The 25,620-nt window shown below is 50.6% G+C and overlaps 1 protein-coding gene across 2 annotated transcripts in view; it reads left to right on the forward strand.

Annotated features, from left to right (window-relative positions):
* Kcnip3 (potassium voltage-gated channel interacting protein 3) overlaps positions 1–19,576 on the forward strand; it is a 73,466-nt gene extending 53,890 nt beyond the window's left edge. The window contains exons 3-9 of one of the 2 annotated variants that reach the window (XM_057781650.1): positions 10,201–10,325; positions 10,742–10,811; positions 11,036–11,106; positions 15,711–15,818; positions 16,172–16,276; positions 16,876–16,938; positions 17,712–19,576. In XM_057781650.1, coding sequence (XP_057637633.1) covers positions 10,201–10,325; positions 10,742–10,811; positions 11,036–11,106; positions 15,711–15,818; positions 16,172–16,276; positions 16,876–16,938; positions 17,712–17,759 — 590 coding nt within the window. In that variant the 3' untranslated portion in view covers positions 17,760–19,576. The remainder of the gene's footprint in view (positions 1–10,200; positions 10,326–10,741; positions 10,812–11,035; positions 11,107–15,710; positions 15,819–16,171; positions 16,277–16,875; positions 16,939–17,711) is intronic. The other variant, XM_057781649.1, reaches the window with a different exon arrangement.
* Positions 19,577–25,620: the final 6,044 nt, after the last annotated feature.

Genomic DNA, 25,620 nt, shown 5'->3' on the forward strand with positions numbered 1-25,620 from the left:
AGCTCTGAGGTTGCAGAGTCAGGAAACAGCAGAGCCAGGACCTCTCAGAATGTCACACACACCTGCCCTGGATGGAGCACTCACTGGGAGGGAGGGAGGCACAGGGACAACTGAGCCATGTGTGTTCCAGTCTCTTCCAGGACAGACTTTCAGGAACCCACAGTGGAGTCAGATACTTAGATCTGAATCCTGACTGGGAAACATCCCCTGTCAGGCATTGTGAGGATTAAGCGTGGCACCAGGTACAGAGCTCACAAACAGGGTCCAGATGAGTTAGCGCACTGATGGTAGAAGCTCTTCGGCCTGGCTCAGTGCTCTCCCCGGGTCCCTCACAGACCCACATCACTGTCATAGGAAGGGAAAGAAGCCTCATGGGACTGCTCCTCACCATGCTCAGGTCAGGTCCCTCTGGTGGCTGTGCAGAGGGCAGGCAAGATGCAGACTCCTTCGTGGTGATGACTTTAACAGGACACGGCCTGGGCCGGAGCTGGTGGTATGATGTTGCTCTAGGCTGAGGCTCGTTCTCAGGCAAAGCTGTTACAGACAGTGGATTCAAGGTCATTTAGTGACAGGTTCTCAGGACAGTGCGATAGTTTGGATTGAGTTTATCCACCAAATCCATATTCTACAGGCTTGTTTTCCAACCTGTGGTTCTCTATGGAAGTTTTGGGACTGTCGAGGAATGAGGCCTGATGGGAGGAAGCTGGGTCATTGGAAGCCTGCTGTCCTCATTGTTAATTGTCCGCCTTTTAAACTAGGGCTATCCTAGTCAGCAACTGCAGCAGAGGCTTGGCCGCAAGAGCCTCAGCCTGAAGAAGTTCTGTTCCCTCAGTCACTGGCTCTTTCAAAACTACTAAGAGAACTTATCTAAATCTCTGTCCCACTAAAGAACTCAAGATTCAAGGGTTGAGGTGGAATCCTCCTTCCCAGAGAGGCTGAATAGCAAGCAGCTCGCCTATCTTGCCTCCTCAAGTCTCCCAAGAAGTTCTCATGCTGCGTCTCCCCACTCCTTACAAACCCTTCTCCACATGCCTCTCCCTACTACTTCCTGTCAGCTAGTTGCTGACGCAGTCTCTGGACCACAGGTGAATTTTGTTTAATCAAACACATCTTTGCATCATTAAACAAAAAATATTCCAGAGCATAAACAAAAGTAACACACCTTAAATTAATATTCTACAACAGAAGCCCATAAAGGGGCTGCGTGTGAATGTCATCCCTCAGGAGTTGTTCACCTTTGGGAGATGGGGTCACTCACTGAACATGGAGCCTGTCAATTCAGCAAGGCTGACCAGCCAGTGAGCTCACTGAGATCCTCCTGTCTCAGCCTCCTTAGTACCTGGATCACAAGCAAACCACCACACCCAGCTTTTTTACGGGGCCCTGGGAATTGGGTGCAGGTCCTCATGTTTGCCTGGCAAACCCTTTATTGACTGAGCTACCTCCCAGTCTCCTTGAGAGCTCAGATTCTTTTTCTCTATTCATATCCCAGCCCCAGTGAGATGGACTGGCTTTTGGGGACCCTGTACTCTTGTTGTGGTGTGCTAGGTGGACATTACTCCAAAACAACAGGGCCTGGAGACCATGGACTAAACCATGATGGAAACAAACCCTTCTTTCTTGTAATCTGTTTCCCTCGGGTATTTTGTTACAGTGATGGAAAGCTAACAAACTCAGAAGAAACTCGAGGTCCAGAGTTGCTTTCCAGGGGAAAGAGACAACTCAGACTAAGCTGGAAGTCTTGTCCTGTGGCTTCTACTCCCTCCACAGATGTCAATGGGGCTCTTCTGTGGGACCACAGGGTCTGGGTCACAGGTCACAGCGGTGTCTAGCATTTTGATATTACAACATGATGTTGAGTTAAGAAAAAGTTTCTAAAATTTCAAAAATCTCACGTTTTAAGTAAGTTTATAATTTTTCATATTGGGCTCCATTCATGGTTATCCTCAAGCCCGTGGGTTGGTTATACCTAGAGGACACGTAACGATGGGGCCTAAGAAACGGCTGAGACCCAGCAGTCTTACCTTCCACAGCCCCTGTAAACAGGATGTCCTAGCAGGCAATTTCAGGCCCTGTTATGTCTTCCAAGAGCGGAGATCTAGGACCCCTCCAGGCCTGGGTCCGAGGACTGTGATTGGAGCCCACTTTCTTCCCTATTCGCAAGAATCCTTACTGGGTTTATCACAAACCACCAGCTATCCACAGTGTGGGATGATGTAAAGTCACTGGTGTGGGAGATTATTGAGGACGTTAGTGGTCCTGGGACATTGCATCTAAAGGTCTCGTGTGAGTGAGCCTAGGAGCTGTCCCCTTGATGAGCTGGAGCTGTTTTAAAAGAATCCGATTCAACCCTAACTATACCAAGTGCTCCTGGTGACTGGGGAGGGGGGGGTCTGTTCACTCTGCCCATTCTGCCTGTCTCTGGCCAGCCATGGTGAACACAGAGGTGACTGTGGGATGCGTGAGTGTGCTGCTGCACCGTGTGGGGCCCTAATCCAGCAGCACCAAGGAGGGGAGGACAGAATATTGGGAGGGTCTCGGTCCCTGGCACTGGAGCCAGTGAATATGGCAGAGCTTCTGGAATCGTTCCAAAGAAAGAACTTTGGGATACTCAGCCAAATCAAGAGGAGGTTTTGGGGGGGGGGGGTCTGCTCTTGTTTCTGCCTCCCCTCATACTGTGGCAAGATGCAGAAGACCTGTAGGGGTGTCAGCAACAAGGAAGCTTCGTTGGGTTCAGCTGCTGGAGCAGGCCCATTAGGCCCCTTCCCCAGCCCCTGCGTAGGTCCTCTTAGTGAATCCGAGATCTAAGTCGCGTTTCCCAAGCCCCTACAGGTGAGTCGTGCGCAGAGAGAGACACACGGAGTGCAGGGTAGGACCCTGGTCTGTGCTGTTTATGCACTGGTAAGAAAATCCAGCTTGAATCTGAGGGTGATTTGGCTGCAGCATCTGCTACCCTGTTGATCACCAGCATTGATTAGACTGACTTGGCTGGTCAGGCAGGCGTCCCCTTTGTCCCTTATAATGTGACTCTCCTGTGTGCTCAGTCTAAGAGGACAAGCTCAGACCAAACAGGAGGAACAATCTTTAGGCACATCAGTAGCTGCGTTCATGTCTAGAACTTCTAAACGAGCTTTCCAAAAGAGCCCAGCCTGCAATGTTTCAGGCGTTGTGGGACTCCAAACTTTTTAAAACATCAGGAAAAGTTTCTTTTGGGAAATTGGTAAAATATTTGTCCTGAAAACATGAGGACCTGAATTCAGTCCCGTGACCCACGAAGCTATGAGTCCCAGTGCTGAGACAGAGACAGGGAGATCCTTGAGTCTTAGTGGGGCTGCTGGGCAGAGGTAGAGGATTCAACTGTGCTGGTGCTCTGGTCATCAGTGGGGGCATTGGTGAGCAGTGTAGAGGGACACTGGAGTGCCAATGACACAAAAGCTATTTAGCTACCTGCTTGTTCTCTTGTCCTTCTGAGTAACCCTACACCCAAGACTCTTCCTCCCCTACCCCGGCCCATTCAGTGGCTAGGGACTGCTTCATTCTTGACATCTCTTGTTATGACCAAACCTTTGGGGGACACTCATCTAACAATGACCTCCAGCACATCCTGTCTCCAAATCTGACCATATAGAAAGTTACTGCTCGGGCGGAGTGTGCAGTCCATACAGAGAAAGCAGAAATCAGCATATGTCAACAAGTTACAGCCAACCCAAGGCCTAAGACCAGGATGGGTTAGATAACAATGCCGTTGTTCCCTCTGAGACGGCGACTGGGATATGAGCAGAGGCCCGGTGGGGAATAGGATACCTGGTAGGTTTTATGGGACAGTATAGCTGAGTGGAGAGAGGGAGGGATGAGAGATGTCAGAGGTGAAGTCCGAGCTGAGGGTGGGGGATGGGGGATCAGCCTAACTAGAAAATGGTGGTTGGGAAGGAGTCAACCAAGGCATGGGAGTGGCTTGTGTGTGTGTGTGTGTGTGTGTGTGTGTGCGCACACGTGTGCATGCATGTGTGCATAAGTCTATGCGCATATGCACATATGTACATACGCATGCATGTGTCTGTGTGGGTGCATGTGTGTGTGTGTGCATGTGTGTGCTTGCATACGTGTGTGTACACGTATTTATGTGCGTATGTGTGCGTATATACATTTGCATGGTCAGCCTCAGGTGTTATCCCTAATGCATCTCTTGTTTTTGAGACAGGGTTTCTTAGCATAAAAGTAGGCTAGACTGGCTGGACAGGAAGTCCCAGGAATCTGCTGTCTCCACCTTCTAGCACAGGGATTACATGCACGAGCCACCTGACTTGTCTTTTTATGTAAGTACTGGGGGCACAGCAATCACTTTACCAACCGACCCATCTTCCCAGACCCCCACCCTGGATTTTTTATTAAGATTGCATTGACTATGCATATATATATATATATATATATATATATATATATATATATATGACTTTAAGAAGAAATGGTGTGTTTGCAGTATTATCCATCTTTGTAGTATTTTGTTACTATCACGTGGCCCCATGCAGCATGGTCGTGTATCTGTCTGTAGAGGTCCTCCGAGTTTCTCTTACTAATTCAGTGGCTTAGTTGTATTGCCTGCGTGGGTGTTACCTGTTATTTTTAGTGCATTTTCCAGGTGGCTATTACTATTGCAGAGAGCTGCTATTGATCTTTCATGAATTCATCTCCTCCTCCCCCTCTCCCCTTCTCTTCCACCTCAACCTCCTCGGTTCTCTTGGCATCTTAATTATACACTAAAAAAATTTCAAAAAACCGCTGAGCACAGCTAGCAAACATTGCGTCAAGATTTTGCGTCTGTCTTTCAGAGTGAAAGGCAGCTCAACTTCCCTCCTAATGTTGCTGTTACCAGGTTTTGAGACCAAGGTTCTGTGTTGATCAGGGTATGGGGATCACTGGTGGCCCTTTGAGATCTGTTTGCTTGACCTTAAAAGGGGCAGGGACACTTTGTCCCCTATTGTTGGTTTCTCTGGACACGGTCTCACAGACTCTGTCTCCCTGGTTGGTCTTCACAACCCTTCTACCTCAGCCTGCACACTGTCTCCCCCACCTCACCATACCCGGCTTTGCCATTAAAAAATTTATTATATCTCTCTCCCTCCCTTCTCTCTTCCTCCCCCTCCCTCTCCTCCCTATTCACAACCACCTTCCTTTCACAACCACCTGTGACTTTAGCCCCAGGGAATCTGGGCCCTATTCTAGCCTCTGTGTGCACCTGCACACACATGGCCCGCACAATGCACAGGCACATGGCAGATAGTCCCAGACCTGTTTAATCTTCACACACTTAGTTTTAGGCTTTGTCCACGTACATCTGGGTTTGCTTTTCCTTGGGTCTAGAGCAATGGTTCTCACCCACCCTAATGCTGTGATCCTTTAATGCAGTTCCTCATAGTAGGTTCATAGTTACTTCACTATAATTTTGCTACTGTTATGAATTATAATGTAAATATCTGGTATGCAGGATCTCTGAACTACAGATTGGGTTCCTGGGAGCCAAACTTAGGTCATCAGGCTGGTCTAGAGCAAATTGTCTTAAACTGAGGCCTGCAGCCCCATACAGGGTGATGTTAATAAATGTGGGGTTGAGAAAAAGCTGTGTCAGTTTAACATTTTGAGATGGCTTTGTGTTGCTATATATGAATGGATCCTTGTTTGTTTTTAATAGAGAATATTGTTCTTTTATAATAAATAGGCCACACTTCCATGTTTTTACTGATGGGGCAACTTTCAGTTTTGCCGCTGGAAACACTAATTAAGATCAAGGCTTCCTTAAATAGCCTTGCCCAAGTCGTCCTGTAGACTTTGTGGCATCCCCATTTGTCCCATGTGATTGTGGCCATAAGTCTGCCAAGCAGTGATCCATTGTGTACACCGTGTTATACTCACTGTAACACAGCATGAGCTCCTGGGAGATTCCCACCCTCACCAACATTCAATGCATCCATCTCATGGGCATCACAGAGGATTGGATGATTTGCCATTTATATCGGCTCATTGGCATTTCTTTGAGTGATAGGTTGATGCTGAAGGCAGCTCTTGTGCTGATCGTTTGTATGTGTTCTCTCCGAGAAGGTGGAGTTATCAGTTCTATTAGTGTTGGCTTACAGAAGTTCGTTACATTTTCTGGACATGAGTCCTTACCAGATGTATGCACTAGAAATAAGTTCTCCAAGCCAATTACTCCCTACTGGATTTCATCGTGGCTTTATTGGTTTTTCTCTCTGTTGATTTGTTTCATTGTTTCTTGAGCTCTACTCTTCTTTTTCTCTGTCATTATTATCATCTGCTGTTGTTTTGTCATTGTCATTGTTTGTTTTGAGGCAGGGTCTGGAACTGTAGCCTAGTCTGATAGTCTGGGGACTATCCTCCTGCAGCAGGCTCCTGAGTGTTGGGATTGTAGGCTATGAGTCACCATGCTTGGTGCAACTCAACTGCTATTTATATTTTTATTTTTATTTTTATTTTTATTTACGGTCTTTTTTCTATTTACCTTGAATTTGTGAACTATTTTGTTATGCTGTGTGTGTGTGTGTGTGTGTGTGTGTGTGTGTGTGTGTGTGTGTGTGTTTTCTCGGGAGTACACGTGCCATGGTGCCTGTGTAGGGGTCAGAGGACAGTGTGTGGGAGTCCTTCAGGATGCCACACAACTTCATAGCTTCCAGGCAGTTCTTTGGTCTCCACCTCCCACCTCACCATAGGAATATTAGAATTACAGAAGAATGTTGTACATGTCTGACCTTATATCTGGGTTCCTGGGAGCCACGCTTAGGTCATCAGACTTGCTTACAAGTGCCTGTGCTCATGGAGCCACCTCACTGGCCCCACACATCTGCTAGGTCCTCTTCCTTTCACAGCAAGACTGCACCAGCTGAGGTGCTTTCCCTACCTCCTGAAAGGCTTACATCTAAATGCCTGGATCTTTGCTTTTCTTTCTTTCTTTCTTTTTTTTTTTTTTTTTTTTGGTTGCTGTTGGTTTGTTTGTTTGTTTTGCAACAGAATTTTCTGTGTAGCTTTGGCTGTCCCGGAACTCACCTTGTAGACCAGGTTATCCTGGAACTCAGTTTGTAGACCAGGCTAGTCTTGAACCTACTATTTTCTTTTGACTTTTTTTTGAGGTAGAGTTTTACTCTATAACCCAGAATGGCCTGTAACTCATGGCAAGCCTCCTGCCTCAGTCTCCTGAGTGCTGGGATTACAATCATGGGTCACTGTGCCTGGGTATCTATCTTCTTTCTTCTTCTTCCTCTTCCTTCTTTGTTTTTTAAAGATAGGATTTCTCTGTGTAGCAGTCCTAGCTGTCCTAGAACTTGCTTTATAGCCCAGGCTGGCTTTGAACTCACAGAGATCTGCCTGCCTCTGCCTCCCAAGTGCTGGGATTAAAGACATGTGCCACCATGCCTGACCTGATAGAAGAACTTAAAGGCTATGACATTCTCTCTGGACATAACTTTTCCCACACTCAGCAGATCTTGACAGTCCGTGTCTTCACTATCACTCAAATCAAACTTCACCTTGTAATTTTTCCTTCTCCAACCTGTAGGCTCATTACAAGTGTATTATTTCATTTTCAAACACTTAAGATTTTTCTAAACATTTACTTGAATTTTAACTTATTACCACCATGGTCAGATCCGTTTTATGTACCAGCATCTGGTATATCCTGGCAACCGCAGAGTAGGCTTTTGAAAAGAAAGTATATTCTACAATCTCTGTATAGTGTTCTATAAATATTAATTAGATCAAATTGGTTGATAGTGGTTTCTGAATCTTTTATATCTGTGTGTGCCAGTTGCTGAAAAAGAATGTTTATATTTTCAAATGTGGCTGTGCCGTATTTGTTCCTCCCTGTAGTTCTGATTTTTTTATTTACTTATTTACTTTGCTTCAGATATTTAACAGCTGTGTTTAAGTGATGTAGTATATTTTGTATTATTCCGTCTTCAGGATGAAATGATCTTCTCATCATAAAATTTCTGATGTTTTATCCTTCCTCTCCCATCTTAGTCTCACCAGCCTGGGCTTTCGTCTCTGAATTTTGTTTCTGGAGAAAACATGTTACTGGGCATTTTTATAAAAATTTTAAAAGCCTGCCTCTTATAGAAGGCAAGCCCTCCCTTCCAGTTTCCGGGCTGCTCTGTGCAGCTCACACTGGAGGCTTCTCCTTGGGGTGTGCCCTCCACATCTGTCTGCCGTCCTGCTATGATAGACAAAGATGGCGATGGCTCCCCCATCTGTTTAAAAAAAGTGAAATACACAAAACTCTCACTGTTGCTGGGAGCTTCCTTGTACAGGTGACCCTATCTGGGAACAGATCCTCATGGAACACCAACCAGTGTGGCATTACAGGCTCACATGTGACTTGTCAAGGTTTCATTTGACAGGTAGCCAGATTTGACGGTGTGTCTAGGGCTTGGGTACAGATTAGTGGTAGAGTGCTCACCCAGCCTGCGTAAGGTGCTGCATTCAAGTTCAGGATCACGAGACAGTTTAGAGTCCAGTATATCCATATGAAAATGGGAATGACCAGAGAGAAGGGAAAAGACATGGAGAAGAGATGGAGAAGGAGTTCAGGCTTGAGTCCCAGGACCCACTGCCCACATGGGAGGGTTTACCTTAACCAAGGACAGGGTACCACAGCGTGGAGCAGGAGGGAAAGCATACAGGGACATGGTCTGCAAAGCACTTTGGGAATTTCCCTTGGGTGCAGCCTCTAAATCAGTGGTTCTCAGCCCTTCAGTGGGTGGAACAACCCTTCCACAGGGGTCACCTAAGACCATCAGAAAACAGACATTTACATTATGATTTATAACAGCAAAATTACAGTTATAAAGTATCAACAAAATAATTTTATGGTTGGGGGTTACCACAACGTGAGGAACTGTGTTAAAGGGTCACAGCATTAAGAAGGTTGAGAACCGGTGTTCTCAATGAAGCAGAAGCACAGAAACATGAGAGATGGGGGAGAGAACGTCTTCATTTAGGAGCCAGAGTACGTGGTTGGCCAGGGAAACATCAGGTGCTTCTGAGGCCAGGCTGCCCCCGTGTGTGCAGGCTGCCCCCGTGTGTGCAGGCTGCCCCCGTGTGTGCAGGCTGCCCCCGTGTGTGCAGGCTGCCCCGTGTGTGCAGGCTGCCCCGTGTTTGTAGGCTGCCCCGTGTGTGCAGGCTGCCCTGAGGCCCACCAGGCTGCCCCGTGTGCGCGGGCTGCCTCGTGTGTGGCGGGCTGTCCCTTGTGTGCGGGCTGCCCCAGGTGCACGGGCTGCCCCGTGTGTGCAGACTGCCCCGTGTGTGCAGGCTGTCCCATGTGTGCAGGTTGCCCCGTGTGTGCGGGCTGCCCCGGATGCGCAGGCTCTCCCGTGTGTGCAGGCTGCCCCGTCTGCAGGCTGCCCCTTGTGTGCAGGCTGCCCCGTGTGTGCAGGCTGCCCCGAGGCTCAGCAGGCAGGTTGTACCATCTCTGGCCGACCTTGTTGGTAGAGACATAGTTGTGGTATAAAGGATCTTCTACACCTGTGCCAGCAGAAGATGGAGCATTTTGAGAACATGTCGCCCACAAAGGGGCAGGTGGTTGCAGTTCTCTTGTCCAGAGCTTTTACTTTTTTTTATGAACAACAAGATACATGCCACTCCCAAGAAAATGTATTTGGGGGGAGGATGAGTTAATTAGAAAAGATCACCAGAAGTCTCGTTCTACCTCAAGGCAACCCTGGCACACATTCTAGTGTGCTGTTTTGTTTGTTTGTTTGTTTGTTTTAACAGAAATGGAAATAATGACCTTGCCCTTACCCAGCTACACAGCAAGCTTATTAGGCTGGGGTGGACCAAGATGGGTGCCTTCCCGTTCCTGATGAGATCAAGGGGGGCTGCATGGAAGAGACAGTCTAAAGATAGTATCTTGCTGTGAGATCTTTCTCTCGTGTCTCCCTCCCTCCTCTGTCCCCCATGTGGCTGAGGAGTGGATATGCTCAGAAATAGAAAAGCTATGTTATGGCGTAACAGAAGCTTAGAACAGCCAAAAGGCACAACTCCGTCACGGCCCCTCCCTCTGTGCCGTGCACAGCCAGCATGGCCGTACAGGGTAGTCACACAAGGAGAGTCCCTCCACCCTCTCCTTCTGCCTGTGTCCTTGTTCCTGCCCACACCACATGTCTCTCTCCCTGCTGGGTCTGTGTCCTCCTCCAGACAGCAGTGACAGTGAACTGGAGTTGTCCACGGTGCGCCACCAGCCAGAGGGCTTGGACCAGCTGCAGGCCCTAACCAAGTTCACCAAGAAGGAGCTGCAGTCCCTTTACCGAGGCTTCAAGAATGTGAGTGCCCCTGTGTCCCCAGTCCCCATTAAAGTCTCTAGAGAGAGAGAGAGAGACACTATCTCTCCATCTTCTGTCTCCTACCCAGGAAATGGGGTTCTTTTCAGAGATCATATTTTATGGAAGAGCTACTGGTGGGGTATGGTTCAGAATAGATATTGTGAAGGCCACCATGCTCTTCTGTGAGGGCCTCCAATGCTGTATCAATTGGGACAGTATCAACATGAAGGGAGCAGCCTCCACAGCCCTGTCTACTGTGCCTTCTGCCTGCCCAGGGCTCAGAGGGGCACAACTGTTCCTCAGATAGTGGGTACCTTATCTCATCCTCCCAGAGGATGGAGAGAGGTCAGCCCTGTGGAGTCAGGCATTCAGCCAGGAGTGGCTAAGGCCACTGAGAGGTATGGCTTCCACTACAGGAGTGTCCCACAGGCCTGGTGGATGAAGAGACCTTCAAACTCATTTACTCACAGTTCTTCCCTCAGGGAGGTAAGTCCACTGCCAGCCCCCTCCCCACTACTTCCAAGCCCTGACTGCGCCCCTTCTCTGGGGAGGGGGCCTTGTGACCATTCACACCTTCCTAGCCACCCCTTCCTTTATGGAGGGCCTGATGCTGCTTCTGACATACCAGAGAGGAGCCCTCACTGGGCCTGAGCCCAGGTAGGACCCTGTGAGATCGGAGCAGACTCCAGCCTTACCCTCTCTCTCTCCAGATGCTACCACCTACGCACACTTCCTCTTCAATGCCTTCGATGCTGATGGGAACGGGGCCATCCACTTTGAGGTAGGTCCCGCTGGTCTGTATATCCTGCCCTGAGGTCTCCGGAGTGGACCCCTCAGAACACAAGGGGACTCCTGACAGTTGGCTAGCTTTCTCATTCTGTGAGTTTGCATCTAACTTAGCTAGTCAGCCAGGGAAGCTGCCAATACACCCTCAGCTAGCAGTGACCCAACACAAGTCTATATTTTAAAAAGAGGTCAAGGATTTTTAAAAACTAATTTATCATGTATTTGGGGAGGGGCACATGCCGTGGCAAGTGTGTGAGGTTGGTGGACAGTTTGCAGGAGTCAGTTTTCTGTATCATTTGGGCCCTGGGGATTGAACTCAAGGTGTCAGGCTTTGTAGCAAGTACCTTTAACATCTCACCAGCCCCCGTCTTTGTTTCTTTGAGACCAGGTCTCTCTGTATCCTCCAGTCTGGCCTCAAACTCATAATCCTCCTCCACTCCCTCCAGAATACCAGGAGTACAGCCATGAGCTGCCACGCCTAGCTCTCAAATGGGTCAAGGTTAGTGGGGTTTCATTGTTCCCTGACCTTATTGCTAAGCAAAAAAGGTCAGAAACACCCAGAGAACATGTTGAGTGGGCTTGAAGCCTTGGGTTGTCATCCCAGCAAGACACCATGAGTGATGGCCATTGTTGCTCAGAGTGCAGAAGGAGAAGCCAGAACCCCCCACGTCAACCCAGACAGCCTGGGCTCCCCGTGAGCAGTGGTAGCATGGGTTCCTCCCAGGCCTGGCCACATGCAGTCATTTGAGACAGGCCCCATCTGTGGAGCCCAGGTCCCTAAAAATAGCTACAAGAGAAAAAGCTGAAACCTCTTCAGAGAGGACCTCACTGAGAGCTGGGCAACCTGATCGATAAGTGCCCCAGCTTGGCTTCCAAGGCCAAGGGCAGCCAGCAGGAAAGCGGTCTAGCAGGCGCACAGCTCAGAAAGGCCATGGACAGCCGGGCTGGGGTAATAATAACTCGTCAATAATGCCACTGGGTTATTTTTACACAGCACCAGCCACAGAGAGACACTGGACGGGCCTGGGAGCCTGGGTTCAGCTCTGTGACCACAGCCCCCCGCCCTGACCAAGAAGGCCCATCGTCCCTGTACACACACAGGGTTGTTACCACTGCTTTTCATTAACACCTGAAACACCGAAGTCAGTGCACATAGACAACACAGTGAGAACAGGGAGCTAGCAGGGAAGATGTGCCTCCCCAGGCTTCCTCTGTGGCCAGCTCCTGGGGTTCCCGCCTGAGGCCACAGAGCCTCTTGGAGAAGTAGTGAAAGGAATGCTTTGCGAGGTACCCAGCCACAACCGTGTGGGAGAGCTTTTCCTACTCATCAATGAGCCCTTCAGTCAGCTTCCCAGGACCCCTCTGTGTGTGTCCATGGATCAGGAAGGTCATGGTGCCTACCCCCTCCTGTGACCGTCACTTACTGTCCCTGTGGAACCTTCCTGGGTGGCACAGAGAGGGATCTTGGGATTAGGTGATGTGTCTGGGAAGCAGGATATGTCAGTGCCTGGGATGGGGCCCCGGCACCTTCTCATCCAGCACCGATACCTTCTCGTCTTCTACATACTTCTCTGAGTGTGAAATGAATCCCTCCAGCTTCAATTCCCTGAGGAACTTCCTGGTTATGACATTCTGCTCTGGGAAGCTTTCTGGAGGAAGGGAGGGGCACATATCTCCACTACTCCATCCTCCATGTACCATGGGCCAGGATCCCCGGAGTCTAGAATGGTCCTCTCAGGTGGGAGGAGGGCGCTCTAGCAGACTCTCAACCCAACTCAACACCTCAGAACCTTCCGGGGGGGGGGATATATTATAACTTCTCATCCTTGACAAAATGACAACAGCAACAAAAAACAGTAAAACTAGCGAACCCCATCCGAACCGAGAGGATGTGGCCCCAGGTCCCTCCCACCTTCCACCTGCTGTAGATAGTGTTGAACATGGATGTGGTCTGTGGTCCCAGGTCCCTCCCGCCTTCCACCTGCTGTGGACGGTGTTGAACACGGATGTACCTTAACAGTCCATGACACGAAAGCCCTTTCTGATTCAGCGAGTGTGTCTTAGCTGGAAAGCACAGAGCTTCCCAAACACTTCAGCAACTATGGGTGCCTCAGGGTAGCCAGCTTGAAAATGGCATTGGACAAGCTGCTCATTTGGAGAGTGAAGCTGTCACGTGTCTAGAGGGCGTGGCCACTTCTTTGTACTGTACCCAACCCCAACCCCATCATGGCTTCCATGTTACTGACCAAGTTGGCCTCCCTAATATGGTGTGAACTGTCATCCCAGGTTGGCCTGCAGTCCAACAATCACCCTTAGTTCTTATCAGCTTCTTCGTGTTCACCTCTGGGATCTTAGAAACCTGCATGTAACCTGGGTACTGCTTTGGGGCTCACACCTTTGAGCCTGGAGTTAAGGCTGGTGGTGGACACACTTGAAAATATGCTGCTTGACAAATGGGCGGTCCCTCCAGTGGCCTTGCAGCGACAGTGCTCTGTTAGAGCGGGCTGTGTGGCTAAACACAGTTTCCAGAAGAGAGGAGGGTAATAGTGCCCCCTAGTGGTCTACTTGAGAAGATTGCATCCAAGCAGACACCACACCCCTCATCCTCCCACAGGGAAAGCCTATGGGGTGGGCAGTGGGATGGGGCTGGATTGTCACGGCTTCAGGGATGACTTTGAATCTTCCTTGGTTGAGTAAACCACACCCACACTTTGGTGATCATTTCCCAGCCTAAAAGTGTGAGAATTGGCACCTTGCTTTTCCTTTGAGTTTTTTATTCATGACTTCCAAGACCAGTACACTGACAGGGCAGTCTCCTTATAAGATGTTTCCATGACTCTTCTGGGCTGTCCTGTTTAGGTGTGGTGTCTTCAGCCTCCCCGAGCACACACGTTTCCCATCCCCTCAACAACTGACTGCAGGATTCAGATCCCCAGCTCCCTCGGGCCCCTTGGGCCCACTTCCTCCCCCCCACCCCCGGGGCCAAGGACCCCAGACTGGGGAATCTCTTAACTTCTTCCTGGCTTTGCTCTCTTTTCAAGGGTGCGACTTCCAGCAGCTTCTTGGAAAGAGTGTGTGGGAAGTGACTTTTGAGCCACCGGATATCCGGAAATACCTTTACCCTTCCTCTCTTTCACCTGCTGCACGAACTAGAACTTCCAGGAAGGTTGTTCCTCAGGCTTCAGTCCCCCAGGGACTGTTCAACAGCCCCACCAGATGATTCTGATCAGGTGTGTGGGGCCTTATTGACAAGGATGACGGATGGATGCATGCATACATGCATGGATGGATGGATGGATGGATGGATGGATGGATGGATGGATGATTGATATTGATTGGCTTCTCCCAGTTGGCTTTGTGTCTCTCTCTGGAAACCCTCTCTTGGCAGCCAGTTTTTCTGAGTCTCACCACGACTTGTGCCGTGGGGTTCAACCGTAGTTGCTCTCACACACTATGCGAATCTCGGGGTGGGGGTGGGGCCTGGGAGCTTAGCTTTGTCTTTGGGGGAAATCTTTCCCAATTTCTCTGACTCACTTTGCTGCATTTTTCTCTGGTTCTGCCTGGGTTTTCTGTCCTGGTGCTGTCCCCCGGGATCTCTCTCTCTCTCTCTCTCTCTCTCTCTGTGTGTGTGTGTGTGTGTGTGTGTGTGTGTGTGTGTCCACTTCTTGGAAGATCCCACTTGCTCCCCCAAACCTTCTTTCATTGTTTTTGATCCCTACCAACTAGCAAGGTCTTTCTGGTCTTGATCTCCGATCGTTCCCCTCTCCTCTTTTATAAACAGTGTCCTGCTTTTATTGTAAGGCATACCAGGTTTCTAACCTCTGCATCTCCTTGCTTTTGTCAGGTTTTTTTTCCCTTCTAGAATGTTCTGTTCCTTACAAATTGCTGTTCTGTTTCCCTTGGTCTCTTCTTCTTGTCGTATGGGCTTCCTTGTGGCCAGGAAGTCTAATCTGGGAGTAGGGGCTGAGTCCTTTGAGGCTGTACCCTGTCCCATTGCAGGCTCCATGGGCAGTTCCCCAGGACAGGCCTTCCTTTCAGAATAGCCAGAGAACCCTGTGGTGGGGAGGGGAAGAAGGCTTGCTTCTCGTTCCTTCCAGCTGGAATCCGTACACAGCTGTGTGAGCAGTCGCATCCTGTCATGTCCACTGTCACAGCCCACAGGGGACAGCAGCCTGCCAGTTTGAGCTTGTTAAACTGAAAGTGTCTGAGGACCTTTGATTTGTGGATGCTGAGCAGACTAACGTAGAACTCTCCCCTGGGCTGAAGGAGCCCCCAGACAGCAGAAAGGCGGGAAATAAGCACAGGACACCAAACTAACAGTTGGATCTCTGCTGGACTCAGTAGTGACGACTGCACACACAAACACACACTGCCGCGGGGTACATAGCACAGTTATGCATGTGCTCACACACAGAAGGACAGACAACCTTGCACACGTGCACACACACTCACACGCTGGCCACCTGAATGGACATATCTGCCTCTCGACTGTGGGAGACCCTCATTTGAGGGAGGGTGACTTCCAGTGGGAGTCACCTGGTGGGCTAGAAGGGAGCCCCAGCCATGGCTACTGTTCGTCACCCTCCCTCTCCTCTACAGGACTTTGTGGTTGGGCTCTCCATCCTGCTCCGAGGGACAGTCCATGAGAAGCTCAAGTGGGCCTTCAATCTCTATGACATTAACAAGGATGGTTACATCACCAAAGAGGTACTAGGTCGGGAGATCTTCCTGTCCCTACACTCCTGAGCTCCTGGCTTCCCTTTTTTCCTAATGCCACTAGCTTGGTGATTCTCAGCCCTGCCTAGCGACCTTGCCACACAGTCCCACAGGTGTCTGAAATAGTCACTCTAGCTTCTTGTCTTGGAGACAGGTACATAAAAATCTACCTCCAGTTTCTCTTAGCAGTCATTGGACAGGAAGGGCCAGACACTCTCTGTAGCTGCCAGGTGCCTCAGACTCACTCACCACTGCCCTGGTGGTCGCTTGGCCCTTGGAGGTAACATTCAAACCCCTAGGCGTCCCTGCAGTGGAAGCAGCTCATGCAGCCCTCTGTCTTCCAGGAGATGCTGGCCATCATGAAATCCATCTACGACATGATGGGCCGCCACACCTACCCCATCCTGCGGGAGGATGCACCCCTGGAGCATGTGGAGAGGTTCTTCCAGGTGTGTGAGCCCTGACCTTCGATGGGGGCGGGGCAACCCTAGTAAGCCTCTAATCCGCACTGAGCCTTCAGCCAATGCCAGTGAAGAAATGCAGCCAATGCCAGTGAATGAAACCCAGGCCCTGTCCCAGTGAACTTCATCTGGAAAATGAAGTATTCTGGGCTCCTCTGTGTAGAGGCAGCTGGCACCCACACAGGGTCCAGTGTTTTAGTGCCTTTTGGGACATATTTGAAGCAAACTCCCCTCCTCCCACCCTACCTAAATAGTGCTGAAGTTGCCCCCATTCTGGAGGCGTGGAAGGAACCAATGGTTCCATTTTACTCGCGTCATTCTAAAGTGCTGGCTTTTGTCCCAAAGTTGAGGGGTTAGATAGGCACAGAGGGAATTCTGGGATGCTAAACTAGGTGAGCCAGCAAAGAGCCCCCTCAGCAAGCCACCTGAGGAGGCACTTAGAGTAAGGTTGGTTGGAAAGGATGGGAAATGGAGGGACCAGCTGAACTGGAAGAAGGCCCCCACCCCACCTCCAGCAGTGTACTCAGGCTGGAGTAGGGGAAGGCGCTAAGGGAGACAGGCTTACTTGGGCATGGTTTGGGTTGCAGAAAATGGACAGGAACCAGGATGGAGTGGTGACCATTGACGAGTTTCTGGAGACCTGTCAGAAGGTAGGTGGCATCTGGTTCTGGGCTTGGAGTCCTCTGTGGTCTGTGTGTGTGTGTGTCTGTGTCTGTAAGCGTGCATCTCTCTGAGTGTGTTTGTGTATGTGTGCACGTGTGCATGTCTTTCTCTCTGTTTCTCTGTATTCCCCTCCCTCCCTCCTCACACACAGGATCCTGTTCCTGCCAGGGCACATAGAGGATGGCATTAGCTGCCCTCAGACCCCACTTTCCAGGAATCTTCCATCTTTCCTAAGTCCATCACCTTGGTGTCCCCTGAACTTGCCTCTCCCTCCTCTACCCAGTCCTGACTCCCAGACCCTCTCTCAGTGATTCTCATGTCATCTCCAATCAGAGAGCAAGTGTGGGGTCAGCAGAGGGGCAATTAGCCCAGTGTACCCCCCCCAGACAGAATCACACTAAGGGAAAGGCATCCAGAGCTTTCTTGGCTCTGCTGCTGGCCCTCCTTTCAGAGTCCATGGAGACAGGAAACGCACACCACCGCCTCCTGCCTCTCCATCAACCCTGGTCCCTGACCTGACTGGCAGCTAGGAGATTTTTGTGTGTCAGCCATGACCAGGCCCTGCAGTTCATCCCTAGGGATGACAGGCTGCACCTTGCCACTTGGGCTCTGGGACCAGCTACTCCCCATTTCTCTGGCCCTCGGTACCCCATCTGCCCAGTGAGACATAGTCCCTGACAGGAATCTGCAGTTAGTCAGGATTGGGGAATACCACTGCCCTGCCCCCGGCTCCTGACCAGCCTCTCATTTCTTCATACAGGATGAGAACATCATGAACTCCATGCAGCTGTTTGAGAATGTCATCTAGGACACATGGGAGGGGACCATGAGTGGTCATTGCTTCTCAGCCTGGAGAAGCCTCAATCCTGCCTCATACAAGCAGCCTCTATGAGAAACAGTTTTCTAATATATTTGCAAAAACTGAGCAGTTTACTCCCAAGACAGACACAGACACAGTCTTTCTCTCTCTCTCTGTCTCTCTCTGTCTCTGTCTCTCTCTCTCTCTCTCTCTCTCTCTCACACACACACACACACACTCACACACACACATGGTTCCTCTGACTTGGCAGAGGAGGTGGCAGCCAGAAGGTACCCCCAGTTCTTCCCAGATCAATAAATGGGACTGCCTCTGGGGGTCCCTTGTGTCCTTTCTACCACTTGGGAGACCAGGCTACTCCCTGCCCATGGACCCATGTTCCTAGGAAGCTCCCAGAAGGAAGAAGCCCAGAGGGAAGAGGTCTGAGCAGGGGAGAAATAATGATAGAAGCTGAGCCTGCAGCGTCACGCTGATGCTCCTCTGAGGTCCTGGAACCCTGGTACCAGGTCACCTATTTTGGGATGAGCTTAGATCATGAGGGACCACTGGGTTACATCCTTAAAGAACAGAGCAGGATTGAGGTTTTTGGAGAAGCTGGGGAAACAATTTGTCCACACTATTGGATGATGGAACATCAACTGGCCAATGGAGATGTGGTGGGTGGAGCTCTCACAGCTCCCAGCACCAGGCTGGCCTCTCCAAGGTACCCTTTGGTTCTGGTGGGGAGGGGTCACCTGGCTCAGGAACTGATAACCAAGAAGCTGGACTGTAAGGGGAAAGGCCTGGTAGGGGTATTCCCCTCCTCTTCCCTGGCCACTTGCCACCCAGTTCCTTGGCACGGCAGATCATTCACAGCTCTGTGGCTGCCCTTGAACAGGCTCATCCCAACCCAACAAAAAGCACAAACACCCTAAAAGCTCAGGCCATGCCCACAGGGGAGGCAGGGGTCCCTGACTTGGGGAGACCTGGGTCTCCTCAGCCCTGACTCAGTGGCATGAGGAAGATGCTCGGAATCCATCCTGTGCCTCAGAGCCTTGGGGTCTCAGAGCTCTTTCCCAGCCCAGCTCGCCAACTTCTAAAGCACAAACCAAGGACTGTGCTTGCCTGGGCTGTCCCCTGGGGATGGGAGGCCATGTCAGCTCTAAGTTGAAGCTAGCCATGAGAGTTGGGGGCCTGTGACCAGGCAACAGGTCGGCAGACCTTCAGGAGGAGAGAGAGCTGCTCCTGCCTGCCCAGGCCTCCCCCATAAGGGACTAAGTCCCAGGCAGCATGTTCCCCAAAGGAACATTCCCACAGAGTACATTCCATCAACTGCAGCCCAGTCTCTGCTCAGGCCCAGCTCCGAGAGTCCATGGGTGTTCTCCCAGAAGGTCAGCCCCTGGCTAAGGGGGGCCCTTAGAGGAAAGGCAGTGTGACCATGGCCCCCATTCACAGGTGGATCCCCTTCTCAGGGCTGCACTGACCCCATCTCCATCCTGACTGGGGGCCCCTTTACCCCATATAGAGGCCATCAGCTTTCCCCGGCTCAGGGACCACCCCCCTCCCCCAGCCTGGCCCCTCCCACTGGGATTCCTACACTGGTGAGAAGCCAAGGCCAAGGGAGAAAGTTACTAACTCAGCTCTAACCCACCCCACCCCTTAGCCTCTGGCTGCACGCCCAACCAGAAGGGGTCTGTCCCCCTTGCAGGGACACAGACTGGCCGCATGTCTGCATGGCAGAAGCGTCTCCCTTGAGTGCAGCCTGGGAGGGGGGGTTCCTGTCTCAGGGGCCCACCAATATTCAGTCCTATATATTTTAATAAAATAAATTTGACAAAGGCTATGGACTCTCTCCAGGTTTATCTGAACGTCCTTCCCTCGCTGCTGCTGCTAACTACAGTTCCTGCCCAGAGGCTTGATGGTGACTACTGACAGATGACTTTGAGGAAGGAAACATCCAGAACCCCTCTGCCTCCCAGTGTGACATCACTGAGGGGGGAAAAGGGCACACACCGTGGGCCCTGGGGACCTTCAAGAGATGCTCCAGTTTTGGTGTCTTGAACGCACAAGACCGTGGAACACAGTGGCTTTCTGCAATGTCATTTATATTTCATCCCCAGATCATTTTTCTTCCCAATTCCAGAAAGTCACTTCTGGATGTCCTTTGGCAAAGGAGAGCAGGTCATGTGGACAAGAATCAGGAAAGATGGCGATGTAGCTTGGATGGTAGAGCTCTTACCTAGCATTCGTAGAGCCCTGAGTTAGATCCCTAACACCACATAAACTGGGCATGATACCGCATGCTTGCAATCCCAGCACTCAGGAGGTAGAGGCAGAAGGATCAACGATCAGCTACATGGCCAGTTTGAGTCCAGCCTTGGCTACACGAGACATTGTATATGTGATGTGTATTCATGTGTAGCGCAACAGAGAGAGGACTCCCTTCTGCCCAGAGGAGGTTGGAGGATCAGGTGGTTATTTGTGACTGAACAGACAGATGCTCAGAGCAGGAAGGTGATGGGGCCATACAGTACCTAGCAAGGGGCCCACTGGGTGGCAGATTGATGAAGGGGGGTGATGTGGAGGGTGATGGGGAGGTACAGTACCTAGCAAGGGGTCCACTGAACAGCAGATTGACGAGTGGGCGGCAGAACAAGGTGAGGACTGTCGGGCAATCCCAGAAGGTCTTGAGCCATCCTTGAGCACACAGAGAAGCCGGTAGCACCCATGACAGTCACTGGGGACAAGAGGCTATGGAGCCAGTCGGCTGTATGACCTAAACAAGTCACACAATCTCAGTGCTTCACTTTCCTCCCTTGTGAATCAGGCACAGGTAGAGAAACAGAGACAGACAGATGGACAGACAGACAGACAAAGACACAGACTCTACTGCACTGCAGAGCCAGGCTTACATGAACACAAGGATATCCGACCTGATAGCAGGGTCAGGCCTTTCTGTAAAATGGAATCCAGGGGTTCTGAAGGCTGCATCCATGAAACACGGCTCCTCTCTGCCTCTGCCCTCTGTCATGAGCATCTTCCTGCTCCCCTGGGATCGTCTTTGTTTCTGAAGGACACACTCAGTAGAGGAGCTGACTGCTTTCAGCACTTCCTCTGAGTGCGCTGGTTTGCACATGTAATCTCAACCCCTAGGATACTGAGGCAAGAGGATTAATCCAGGATTGAGGACAGTCTGGGATACACTGACTTCCAGGCCTGTTCAATGAGACCTGTCTTAGACAGAAAGACAAACACTGTGCTTCCTGCTCAGAGGGGCTTCCCTTTGCCCTGTTTCCTACCAGCCTGTGGATGGGCTACTCCTCGGATGGGTGTCAAGCCTGACCCGACCAGCTCTGAGCAGCACAGGTGTGGGGCAAGAAGGTGGCAGGTGTGGGCACCAAAGAAGAGCTTCTTGTCCCACAAGCCTACACTGAAAACAGAGAAGGATCAGGTCTCCAGCACACAACCCCAGTAATTCCTTAACATGGCTCCGTGCCTCTAAAGGCCTTCGTCATCTAGAGCAGAGGTCCCATGCTTCCACTCTGGAACTTTCTGCCTCATTCTGAGTATAATGTCACTGAACCCCCATTTCCTTATCTGGGAAAAAAATCCTTGATTCCCACGACTTTGACAATTGAGGGTTGTCTGTCTCTTTTGAGACAGGGTCTCACTATATAACTCGGTCTGGCCTCCCCATCAGTGGCCTCTTAATAGATGTATTTGTCCTTCCTAAGCGCTGACATTTTTTTGTATATTATTTCTCATCCTTGTAGCAGCACAGCTCGTACTGATAAGTCATCTGATAGAGGGCATTTGTGATGGTCTCCAGTTTCCCTGGTCTCCCCAAAGCTCATGTGGAGAGCAGCCTGCTAAGGTGGGACTGTCTCACCAGTAAGACCACAATCAGTGATCTAATATCCACATGTCTGTCCCTTGTACCACCCACCTCACCAAATGACCCAAACAGAAAGAGGGCCCAGAGCAAGTTCTGATCATTAGGGGCCCGGCCTGTCACCTCCCTCCCACCATAGCTTGTTACCTGAAAACACAAAATGGGGAAAGTGATGCCCCACCTCTTCCCTACGTGGCATTCAGCCATACAGCTTCCCAAAGAAATGATCAGTCTGCTTTTAGAGGTGGCTTCTCTTGATAATTCACACAGCCGGCCGTCTAGACGCTTCCCAGTGTTGTGCCCCGTGCTGACCACCAGGGGGAGACTGCGCCATTTCTCTTTTCATCTTCTCGGACTCCAGAAAGGGAAACGATGTCATTTCCTTCAAAGTACCAAAGACATTTTCCTGTTTCTGCCTCATCCTTCTCGGGGTTTAAAAAAAATAAAAAGTGCCGTTCACGGAGTGTATCAAGAAATAATTCCACAAATGCGCCCAGAGTAAACCAAACCGGGTATGGGGGGAGGGGGAACACATAGCTAGCTAAGTCCTCCTATTTTATTAGCCAGGATACAGAGAACCCTTCACACACATAACCACTGGGCCCTTTTCTACTTTGGGGGAAAATATCTCAAGAATCCCCCTCATGGCTGACAGCTGGGCCCCTCTAAGCTTCAGAGGCAGGAAGAAGACAGTGGTCTGTGGAGACCCTGGGAAGGAGTGTCAAAGAGCTGGAAGACAATTTCTCACAGGACTGTACTTCAAAACATCTGCGCCCTCCGGCTCTTGGAGGCAGAGTTCTCTGTGCAATCTCAGGACTCTTGAGTGGGATCTTTGTTCGGTGACCTGGAACCTTCAGGGACATCTGCACCAGCCTTTGCCCTTCAAACTCAGGCGGGCCTGGCAGCCACCCTCCGAGGCTATGTATGCCACCGCAGGCTGCTTACCCTCTGTGAGGGTCTGCTCTGCTAGGGCTTGACGTCCTTCCTACCCGTTTTCTCCTCCCGACCCTGTCAGGTTGCAGTTCCCGAACCTAAATCAAGGGGGCACTGAGCTAGTCCTGGACACCCAAGGCCTCAGCCTAAGGAAAGCTGGTTGTGAATGTTGTACTCTCTGTCACCAGAAGGCAGGGAACAAGTGCAAGGTTGATTTGGGTGATGAGGACAGGACCTGGCCACTGGCTGGGAGGCCACTCTTGCCGCAAGAAGACCTGCCTACCCCAAGAGCCGTGTCTAAACAAGAGCAGGCACCAGGAAGATGGTTCCTGGGTAAAGAGCTTGCCGTGAAAGCATGAAGACCTGGGTTCGGGTCCCAACACCCGTGTAAAAAGCCGAGTGTCTTAGCACACATGTGACCCCGGTGCAGGAGGATAGTGAGAGCTCACAGGCCAGCTCTAACAGCCAATCAGGGGGATCCAGGTTTAGTGTTAGGCCCTATCTAAAAAAATTAGGTAGCTCCCCAAACTTGTCCTCAGGTGCTCATTCAATACTCCTGCGGTGTGTCTTTTAATCAAGTCACCTGGAAATTGTGCTTCCTGCTTCAAGCTTCCTAATTTCCAATAAAACTAGACATTCAAAACTAACTCATGAATATTTATCTTAAAATCCTCTCCATAGTCACGATGGCTGCTGCCTCACCATCATCGACCTGACTACAAGGTCCCAGTAACTTAGGTCCCGTCTGTTTCCGGTTCACATGCCCGTCACCATCAGGGCACACTCTCTAAGCGAGCTCTTCCGCACTTGGGCATTTATATAACAAATATCTTCATTAAACAAAGACACACCTTAAGTGACACTTAAGACACTGTCGCCATCTTTCTTCTGCTTCCAGAATAGTCCTTGTCTTCCATCAAAAACATCTTGTACCCGAGACTGTGTGGCAGTATGATGTGTCAACTGCCAAGCAGACACAGTCCTAGAAGTCAGAAATGATAGGAAATGTGTGTGTCCTGAAGGGCCGGCTAAGTCCGAGGAAAAGGAAAAGGTAGCGGCACCAAGTGCTGACTGTCCCCTCCCTCAGACACCGGGATGGTGTTCTCTCAACAGGTAATTCGGGAGCTTCACTGAAGCAATACCGTAAGAAAAAAAGAATTTACGTTTTTCAAATGTTTGTGAAGCTCGGCACTTAGGTTTCTAGAATCGCGTAACCTGCATCAGTCAGTGTCTGTGTGGCTGGTTTAATTGCAATCACAAGGTGGCGTGCTGTGTGGCCTGAGAAGGAGTCTGTGAACCTTGAAGGCTGAGGGCCTTGAGCTGTCAATCACTTCTCCACTTACTGTGACCTCAACGCTGACTTATTTGACAGTGCCAGTTTTCTGTTTGGAAAAACAAAAAACAAAACAACAAAAAATACCCTTTTGGTGCAATTAGACATATGAGTATGTGTGAAACGAACTTGCCTGGAAAACACTCTCTCTCTCTCTCTCTCTCTCTCTCTCTCTCTCTCTCTCACACACACACACACACACACACACACACACACACACGATGGAAAGTGGTAGAGGAAGACCCCATGCCAAACACTGGCATCTGCAGGCTCATGGGTGTGTGCACCACACACGTATAGACAAAAATAAATAAAATTGGTAAACAGCTCGGTTAGAGAGAGCGGAGCCTCCATGGCACAGGAAGTACTGAGACACAAGTTCAGAGCACGGGGAATCTCTTCCCCTGCAGGACGTGTTCCAGGTGAGAAGAACAAGGTCAGGCCTAAACCAATCCTGCACTCTTTCCCGGTCCTTGCGGTTGATTGAGGGATGAGCTCCCGGTGTGACTGCAGCTGATGAGGCCCAGGTATTAGCGGGAATGCTGGGAAAGGACTCGTTCTCTGTAGTGTTTGGGGCCATTTCATCACTCCACCAGTGGGAACGGATCCAACGAGAGGAGAGGTACTGTCCCAGGAAGCGGGGGTGGGGGGGTGGGGGGGTGAAGGGGAGGGAGGAAACGGGGAGCCTAACCCTTTGAAGCAAAGTGCAAGCTGTACCTTAAGTGCCTTGTTCTCTGTGCCTGGACTTCTCACTTACAAAAGCCCCTAAAAGTATTCCCAGTACCCACCCTGCGGCGCAGCCTGCCGGAACTGGATATTCAGCACTCTTAAGTTGGAAAGTTTTCAACTGCTAAAGTCAATGTCAATGCGCTTTCCAGACTCCTGCGACCCAGAAGAGGGGGAGGGTCAGGCCAACTAGCGCGCTGATAGAAGCAGAAGGGGGCCTAGGACTACCAGGGTGGCTGCACACACCCCAGAGGCCGTGAGTGCTGCGCACCTGAACCTTGGGGTGGGGTAGGACTCTGCACCGGGCTCAGGGAGCCCAGGCCGAGTTCCGGGGTGAGGCTGAGACGCACCCCACCCTGAAGTTTTCAGGTCACGGGGCTAGCTGCGAGGGTGTGCAGAGGCCCATCCAAGGCCGCTGGTGGGCTGTTTGGACAGTTGGGCTTCTCTGCCTCAGCACCCTCCCCTGGCAGCCCCGCCCAGCCCTCCTCCCTCCCCTTCCTCTGCAGGATACAGCTCACTCACGAGGCATCACTTTTTCCCAGTTTTGAAAAATCACCAAATACAGTAAAATATCCAGGAACTAAAAATAAGGCCCCTAAAGAGCAGGCCATCATTTGGTTCCCGACAGCCCTGGAGTCCCTTGCTTTGTTGACAAACTTTCCCAGCCCAGAGTACAAGTTTCTCCTGGGTTGCAGCAAATGAGGCTCAGCGGGAAGAGGGCTGAGCTGGCAGGCTGGTTTCTCCGTCCACTCTCTGTTCCTGTGTATGTGGGGAAAGCAACAAGACATTGGCTGAACAGGAGGCATCTTCACTGCAGGCTCCATTGCTCCAGGTCCCCCTCTGGCACATCTGCATTAGTACATTCATATATTAAAAGGAAATAAAGCCATCACTGGGCTTGGGGTGTAGCTCAGTTGGTAGAGCGCTTGCCTAGTGTGTACAGAGCCCTAAGTTCAGTTTCCAGCACCACATAAACCAGGTGTGGCAAT

The sequence above is a fragment of the Chionomys nivalis genome, chromosome 9, assembly GCF_950005125.1.
Source record: "Chionomys nivalis chromosome 9, mChiNiv1.1, whole genome shotgun sequence".
Classification (NCBI taxonomy): Eukaryota; Metazoa; Chordata; class Mammalia; order Rodentia; family Cricetidae; genus Chionomys; species Chionomys nivalis.